Here is an 8,887-nt window from a genome sequence, read left to right as displayed (position 1 = left end):
TCTATCTACAAGATATAGTTATATATACAGTCTATGGTGCATTATATATCTATACATCTACCTACAAGATATAGTTATATATACAGTCTATGGTGCATTATATATCTATACATCTACCTACAAGATATAGTTATATATACAGTCTATGGTGCATTATATATCTATACATCTATCTACAAGATATATAATGCACCATAGACTGTATATATAACTATATCTTGTAGATAGATGTATAGATATATAATGCACCATAGACTGTATATATATATATCTGTATCTTGTAGATAGATGTATAGATATATAATGCACCATAGACTGTATATAACCTACACTGACGCTGTATTCTTCGGACCAGTGTGATCTGTAATAACTCGTCTCTTCTTCCCTTTGCAGCCTGTATTCGCCCAGATGCTGCAGGGTAACCCTCGCATGATCGCATCCGGAAACCATCCCCAAGCCTTAGTGTCTTCCTCCAACCCTCAATACCAACCCACAGATCAGCCCACGCCCCAGACTCTATATGGTGAGTGCATGTTATCTCCATCTCCACCATTAGCCGTGCCCAGCGCCCACTACTGGCGGGTAAATCAAGGGGCCTAGTCTGCCCCAACCAGGGCGCCTCCAGGTGTTGCAAAACTACAACATCCGCTTGCATCCGTTATTGTACGTTTTTTTTTTTTTTTTTTTTTTTTTACGGGAGAAGAACGGGACGGATCTAGACGGCCGTGTGAACGCAGCCGGAGTCATGTCCTATCGATCTATTGGCCCCACTTTGTCTTCACCCTTATGTTTTCCTATTCTGCCCCCTCCTCTAATAACCTGTTGTCATTACAGCAACCGTCCACCAGTCCTACTCCCATCATGCACCTCAGATGCACCCACAGCCTGCCAGCACCCCCACCCAGAGCCAGCAGCAGTCTCAGCATGCCAACCCCAGCCCTGTGCAGGTGAGTCTCCATATTGTCTGATTTATACATCTCTATTGCATTTATAGGTTTAGGTGTTGTGTACAGTGTGCACCAGTATACAGTGGTCCCTCAACATACCATGGGAATCCGTTCCAAATGGACCATCGTTTGTTGAAACCATCGTATGTTGAGGGATCCGTGCAATGTAAAGTATAGGACAGCAGTCTTCAACCTGCGGACCTCCAGATGTTGCAAAACTACAACACCCAGCATGCCCGGACAGCCGTTGGCTGTCCGGGCATGCTGGGAGTTGTAGTTTTGCAACATCTGGAGGTCCGCAGGTTGAAGACCACTGGTATTGGAGGTTATACTCACGTGTCCCTGCCACTCCGGACCCGTCACCGCTGTTCTGGATGTCGCCACCCATCGCCGCGTCCCCTGACACTCCGGCAAGGCCTCTGCTTCCCCGGCATCCTCTCTCTCCGTCGCTGCCATCACGTTGTTACGTATGCCGCTCCTATTGGATGACGGGACGGCGTGTGCAGCGACGTGATGACAACGATGGAGAGCGCCGACAAGAGGAAGCGCCGGAGCCCCGAGGACAGGTAAGTGATCGTCAGCGGACCACACGCGGGGGGAATTTACATTTTTATTAGGGGATGTGTGTTTTTAACTCTTGGGTGTTGTAGGGGTGATGGCCGGACAGCAGTTGTGGTGCTTAAAGGGGTACTCCGGGGTGGGGGGGAATTTTTTTTTTTTTTTTTTTTTTCTTTTTTTAGAGGAGATGGTGCCAGAAAGTTAAACAGATTTGTATTCGAAAATATTTACCCTTCCAGTACTTTTTAGCAGCTGTATGCTAGAGAGGAAATTTTTTTTCTTTTTTGAATTTTTTTTGTCTTGTCCACAGTGCTCTCTGCTGACACCTGATGCCCATATCAGAAATTGTCTAGAGGTTTGCTATGGGGATTTTCTCCTGCTCTGGACAGTTCCTGATACGGACATCAGGTGTCAGCAGAGAGCACTGTGGACAAGACGAAAAAGAAATTAAAAACGTCCTTGATTTGTTTGTCGGTTTCCCCTCACCGGGAATGTTTTCCTTGTCTGTTTCACATACCTTGTTGGGTTTGCATACCCATGATGCTTATTTTCTTGTGTAATTTTTGTGTGGTTTTTGTAAAATAATAAAACTGTTAGAATAAAAAATAAAATAAATAAATAAATAAAAATAAAAAAAAGAAAAGAATTTCCTCTGTAGCATACAACTGCAAAAAATTTTAAAAGTACTGGAAGGATTAAGATTTTTTTAATAGAAGTAATTTACAAATCTGTTTAACTTTCTGCCACCGGTTGATAAAAAAAAAAAAAAAAAAAAAAAAAATCCCCTTTAAGTGCCATGATGCCTATTGATCACATTTCTTAAAGGGGGGGGGGGTGTTAATGACGGAGAGCAGCTGCATCGCAGTTCTTAGTCATTGACAGTAAGTGCACACTTGTAAGCAGGAGTCACTTTCAGTATAAGAAGTGTGCGCAGATCCTGCGCTCGCTTCATAGTCGGACCGCCGCTCAGAACGTACATTAATGTCCTTAGGGATTAAGAATAGAGACGAGTGTATACATGTACCCATCTTAGATCTGACGTCATGGCTGATTGTTTCCTTCTCTCCAGCACCAGGGTGGCCAACCTCAGCACCTAGGAAACGCTCAGCCCCAGCAGAATTTGTACCACACCGCAGCCTTGACGGCGACACCGCCCTCCATGACTCCCGGACCCACGGCACAGTCCCCACAGAGCAGCTACCCCCAGCAGGCAGTGTATGCAATCCATGCCCACCAGCAGCTGCAGCACGGCTACACCAACATGTCTCATGTGGCCCAGGTAATTCCCTACACCTCCCTCTTTACATGACAAGTCTCCAGTCCTTACAAGATTTATCCAGAACTAATTTTCTCTTTCTTTCTCAGGCACATGTACAGAGTGGAATGACTGGAGCACCTCCCCACCCCGGAGCTCCTCACCCGCAACATCCCGCCTCCGTCATGCTCCTGCACCCCTCACAGACTCACGGCGGCCCCCCACAAGGTTCACAGACCGGTGTATCCACACCTTCTCCATATACCTATATACCACATCCCCAAGGTGAGTAAAGCTTCAGAGCAGTCTTGTATAGAGAATTTCCCAAGTAGTGTGCCTCCAGCTGTTACGGAACTACAATTCCCAGCATGCCCGGACAGCCGTTGGCTGTTCGGGCATGCTGGGAGTTGTAGTTTCGCAACAGCTGGAGGCACACTGCTTGGGAAACACTCTTCCATACAGTCTTGGAACTATATTTAAAGGAAAATGGTCACCCGTTCACTCGCACTATAACTCAATACACCGGGTTATAGTGCAGGTAAACAGCAGACAGATGTGGGGTCTCGGACTGCTATACCTACCTGCAGTCCGGAGCCCCGATCATCCGAAGGTCCCCCTCCCCCAGCGCTGACTTGTGCTCTGGAGGCGGGTCCGCCGGCTGGATTTAAATATTCATAAGTGCTGGTCACATGAGTGCTCGTGCCTGCTGATCGCTCACGTGACTGGCACTTATGAATATTTAAATCTAGCCTGTGTCCCGCATCGGTCTCCTGTTTTAACCCCTTGTATCATGTTATAGTGCGGATGAGAAGGTAACAGTTTTCCTTTTAAAGGAGATATCCAGGATTGAAAAACTTAAAGGGGTTCTCCGGTGCTTAGACATCTTATCCCCTATCCAAAGGATAGGGGATAAGATGCCTGATCGCGGGGGTCCCACCGCTGCGGACCCCTGTGATCTTGCACGTGGCACCCCGTTTGTAATCAGTCCCTGGAGCGTGTTCGCTCCGGGTCTGATTACGGGCGACCACAAGGCCGACATCGTGTGATGTCACGCCTCCGCCCCCGTGTGACGTCACGCTCCGCATCTCAATGCAAGTCTATGGGAGGGGGCGTGACAGCTATCATGCCCCCTCCCATAGGCTTGCATTGAGGGGCGGAGCGTGATGTCACACGGGGGCGGAGGCGTGACATCACAAGATGTCGGCCTTGTGGTCGCCCGTAATCAGACCCGGAGCGAACACGCTCCGGGGACTGATTACAAACGGGGTGCCGCGTGCAAGATTACGGGGGTCCCCAGTGGTGGGACCCCCACGATCAGGCATCTTATCCCCTATCCTTTGAATAGGGGATAAGATGTCTGAGCACCGGAGTACCCCTTTAAGGATAGGGGATAAGTTTTAGATTGCGGGAAGGGGGCGTGTCGACCACCGCACGAAGCTGCAGCTGACACGCCCCCTCAATACAACTCTATGGCGGAGCAGGAGCGCTGTCTTCGGCATTCTCCGGCTCTGCCATAGTGCTGCATTGAGGGGGTGCGTCGGCCGCCGCTTTGTGCCGTGGTCGACACGCTCTCTGGCCGGAGAGCCAGGGCCCCGTACGGAAGAACGTGTGGGGTCACAGTGGTTGGAACCCCTCCAGATCTGAAACTTATCCCCTATCTTAAGACTGCTTTATAATCACCATGGTAACAGACTACATACAAACCCTGTGTAGTCTGGTGCCGCAGTCATCACAATCTACTTACTAGTCGTCTATTTTAGTTGAAGATGGAAGCAGGATTAGAGGATCAGACTACAGGGTTTGTAGTCTGTTGTCATGGAAACAGTAAGCACAGTAAAAAAAAAAAAAAAATTTTTGTTTTTAAATCCTGTGTATTTTTTTGTCTTCCAGTTCAGTCACATCAGTCCCAGCAGCTTCCATTTCATCCTCCCGGTAACTGAATTTCTTCCGGAACTGTGATTCCAACCTCCACGCAGTCATTACCCTATAGCCCGCCCTGCCTCCGGCCGTCGCCCCCGTCCACGCTGTCCAGGAAACCGGCTGAGGCAGAACGGCGGGGATCCAGGGCGCCCCCTCACACAGAGACTTCCTGAAGCGCTGGATCTGAGGGCCCCTTGCAGAGTTGTGGGGTCTGCACCCAGGCCCTGAGAAGCGGTGGTGGGGGGGGGAGCGTGCCGCCACATTGGAGTTTTTACCAGGTGTGGATCGTGCAGCTGGAGGCAGCCTGTCCCCACAAGGCGAAGGTTTTTAGTTTTTGGTTTAATAATGCAGCGGAGGGGGGAGGGGTGGCCCTTCTCTCTCTCCCGTAGAGACTGGAAGAAGAAAAAAAAATAACATAAAAGGCAAGATTTTATTTTTTATTTATAACAAAAAAAAATTTTGGGCAGTTCCATGACGGTCCACATTCATCTCCCACAACTTATCCTTCATCTCCCCTGGTCCCGCCCCCTCCCTCCATAACTTGAATGGAGTGATGGACTACTTTTACTTTTTATTGAATAAAATATTTAAAAAAAAAAAATTAAAAAAAACTTCCAAAAAAAACACAAAATACCAAAAACAAAAAAATAAAGTTTTAAACTTAAACTCTGGACCTTTTTTATTTGATTTGTGAAGAATCCCACAGCAAAAGCCCTGATGGTTTACAACGGCAGGTAAGTTTACTGGAATACGTAATGTTACCTCGAGCTTGTCCCCCCCAATCACTACTTAAAGGGGTACTCCAGTGGAAATGTATTTTTTTTTTGTTTTGTTTTGTTTTTTTAAATCAACTGGTGCCAAAAAGTTAAACAGATTTGTAAATAACTTCTATTTAAAAATCTTAATCCTTCCAGTACTTATCAGGTGCTGTATGCTCCAGAGGAAGTTGTGTAGTTCTTTCCAGTCTGGCCACAGTGCTCTCTGCTGACACATCTGTACATGTCAGGAACTGTCCAGAGCAGGAGAGATTAGCTATGGAGATTTGTTTCTACTCTGGACAGTTCCTGACATGGACAGAGGTGTCAGCAGAGAGCACTGTGGTCAGACAGAGAGGAACTACACAACTTCCTCTGTAGTATACAGCAGCTAAGTACTGGAAGGATTAAGATTCTTATCTAGAGGTAACTTACAGTTGATTTTGGGGGGGGGGGGGGGGGGGGGTGTAAGTTCACACTGCGGATATTTCGCTGAATCTCCGATCGCGGAATTCAGAAAGTGGAGATTCAGCCTGGCAGGCGGCGGTAGGACCGTGCAGCACTGCGCGGTCACTATTGACTGCTATGCAGTGCTCGCGGAATTTCGCTCAAAGAATGAACATGTTCTTTGAGCGGAACAATTTCAGTAGTGTGAACAGTAGAGATGAGCGAACTTACAGTAAATTCGATTCGTCACAAACTTCTCGGCTCGGCAGTTGATGACTTTTCCTGCATAAATTAGTTCAGCTTTCAGGTGCTATCGTGGGCTGGAAAAGGTGGATACAGTCCTAGGAAAGAGTTTCCTAGGACTGTATCCACCTTTTCCAGCCCACCGGAGCACCGGAAAGCTGAACTAATTTATGCAGGAAAAGTCAGCAACCGCCGAGCTGAGAAGTTCGTGACGAATCGAATTTACTGTAATTTCACTCATCTCTAGCTGTGATCTGTAGTTTTTAGTGGTATCATGTTATTGGCCCCTTTTTAATGATTCACACTGTGGAATTTCTGCCAGAGATGAAGCCGGCGGCACTAGGACCGAGCAGACTGCATTACTGCCCCCATAGACTGCAATGCATTTCTGGGTGGATCTTTTGGAGATCTGCTCAGAAATACATTGCCGTCCCCATAGATGAGAATGTAGTCTGCACGGTCCTAGTGCCGCCGGCTTCATCTCCAGCAGAAATTCTGCCCAGAAATTCCACAGTGTGAACCCAGCCTAACTGATGGGTATATGCTCTTGCCACTAGGAGGCGCTGACACTAGGAAAAAGAAATCGGCCCCTTCCCTGGCAGGATTTACCCGCCCTCCTATAGTTTGGACATTTACACTTGCATCAGTTCATAAGTTTAGTTTTGATCACGTTGTTATTTGAAAAATGGGAAAAGGCAGAAGTGGATTTATTTACAAGATAGCAGTAATAGGGGAGAGCACTTTGCAGAAGATTTTTTGACAGTGGAATTGTAGCTGCAGAAACTCTGCAGCAGCACTTATTTTGGATGAAAGGGTACTCTGTTGCTATACACCTTTGGCTCAGGGTTAAAGGGGTATTCCAGGCCTAACTTTTTTTTTATATATCAACTGGCTCCGGAAAGTTAAACAGATTTGTAAATTACTTCTATTAAAAAAATCTTAATCCTTCCAATAGTTATTAGCTTCTGAAGTTGAGTTGTTGTTTTCTATTGAACTGTTCTCTGATGACTCACGTCCCGGGAGCTGTGCAGTTCCTATGGGGATATTCTCCCATCATGCACAGCTCCCGGGACGTGACATCATCATTGAGCAGTTAGACAGAAAACTTCAGAAGCTAATAACTATTGGAAGGATTGAGATTTTTTTAATAGAAGTAATTTACAAATCTGTTTAACTTTCCAGAGCCGCACCTAAAACCAGCATTCTGGGTGTCTGCACAGATAATGCAGGGGGCCCAGACCCCCTCCATAAAAAATAATCTTAAAGGGGTATTCCAGGCAAATATATATAAAAAAAAAAAAAAGATACTGTGATAGACACATTTGGTCACACCGCCCAGCCTTATGATTATGTATGTTGTAGATATAAGCTAATTTGTTGCTGGGGTGGATCAGTCAATTGATCAGTCAATCGGTGCTGTGGTTCCAGAAATATTGGCTGGCAAAGTTCCCTTTCTGAATTCAGTCGCATGCAGGAGGCCGGGGTCCTGCATTTTGCCGCCGCTGTTTCTTTTTGTCTTCTCAATCACCCATCCCCCTTAGCATATTCATATTCTGCGATTCCACGTCCTAATGACAGAAGTCGCATGTCACGTGAGCGCTGCCCTCTGTCTGTAGAGCGCATGCACCTGCAGATTACATACAGCTCTTGTGTCCGGAGCTCTGACTGCTGGAAGCAGATGTGAGAGCTGCCGGCACATCTGCTCTACCCACAGCGCAGCACTTGTGTCACCAGGACGTGGAGGCGCAGAACATGAATATGCTAAGGGGATGGCTCAGAACATGGGGCCCGGCTCCTGCCCGCGAATCCCTGAATTCAGAAGGGGTCAGCCAATAATTTGACAGATTGTAGTAAGTGACCCCTTTTTGGATAAGTCAGCCAGCACTTTAGTTGATACCAAACTATTATATGGACCTGGCCTACAGGTGCACGCTACTAGGCTAGATATACAGCAACAGAAGAATACAGCAGCACACTGCCAGCACAAGGATATAGGTGAAACATGAATATGCAGATAAAACATGGAGACTATACAGCTATGGTGTAATAGATGCAAATGTGAAACTATGAAATAGTGAGGCACTTAGCTCGCAAATTTGTCTCCGCCGGCGGTCAAATAGCTTGGACCGTCCCACCGCGATAAGGTGGCCTCATTGGGATGGACCCTACACTGTGAATATGCCTCTGTATGAACAATTCAGTAAGCATGGCAGGGTCTGGAACATGGTAGGCCAGGTCCATATAATAGTTTGGTATCAACTAAAGTGCTGGCTGACTTATTCTTTGTCTGTATTGCACATACGGGGGAGTGGCTACCTCCATGTTGGCTTTGCACCCCACCCACCTCTATCATGTGTGTATATAAGGTGTCTTGGATGTTCCAGACCCTGCCATGCTTACTGAACTGTTCACACAGAGGCATATTCACAGTGTAGGGTCCGTCCCAATGAGGCCACCTTATCGCGGTGGGACGGTCCAAGCTATTTGACCGCCGGCGGAGACAAATTTGCGAGCTAAGTGCCTCACTATTTCATGGTTTCACATTTGCATCTATTACACCATAGCTGTATAGTCTCCATGTTTTATCTGCATATTCATGTTTCATCTATATCCTTGTGCTGGCAGTGTGCTGCTGTATTCTTCTGTTGCTGTGTGTGTGTATATATGTGTGTATATATGTATATATGTATGTGTGTATATATATATATATATATATATATATATATATATATATATATAATATTATAATCATTTTCCAGTGT

General features: G+C 46.5%; 1 protein-coding gene across 2 annotated transcripts in view; it reads left to right on the top strand.

Moving 5' to 3' along the window:
* Window positions 1-5,291, top strand: part of ATXN2L (ataxin 2 like) — a 42,936-nt gene extending 37,645 nt beyond the window's left edge. For both annotated transcript variants that reach the window (XM_056534478.1, XM_056534477.1), the window contains exons 19-23: window positions 394-523; window positions 835-947; window positions 2,575-2,784; window positions 2,871-3,045; window positions 4,651-5,291. In XM_056534478.1, the coding sequence (XP_056390453.1) occupies window positions 394-523; window positions 835-947; window positions 2,575-2,784; window positions 2,871-3,045; window positions 4,651-4,700 (678 nt within the window). In that variant the 3' untranslated portion in view covers window positions 4,701-5,291. The remainder of the gene's footprint in view (window positions 1-393; window positions 524-834; window positions 948-2,574; window positions 2,785-2,870; window positions 3,046-4,650) is intronic.
* The last annotated feature ends 3,596 nt before the right edge of the window (window positions 5,292-8,887 follow it).

This window comes from Hyla sarda, chromosome 8 (assembly GCF_029499605.1).
Source record: "Hyla sarda isolate aHylSar1 chromosome 8, aHylSar1.hap1, whole genome shotgun sequence".
NCBI classification, from domain to species: Eukaryota; Metazoa; Chordata; class Amphibia; order Anura; family Hylidae; genus Hyla; species Hyla sarda.
This window is presented reverse-complemented; position numbering and strand designations above follow the sequence as displayed.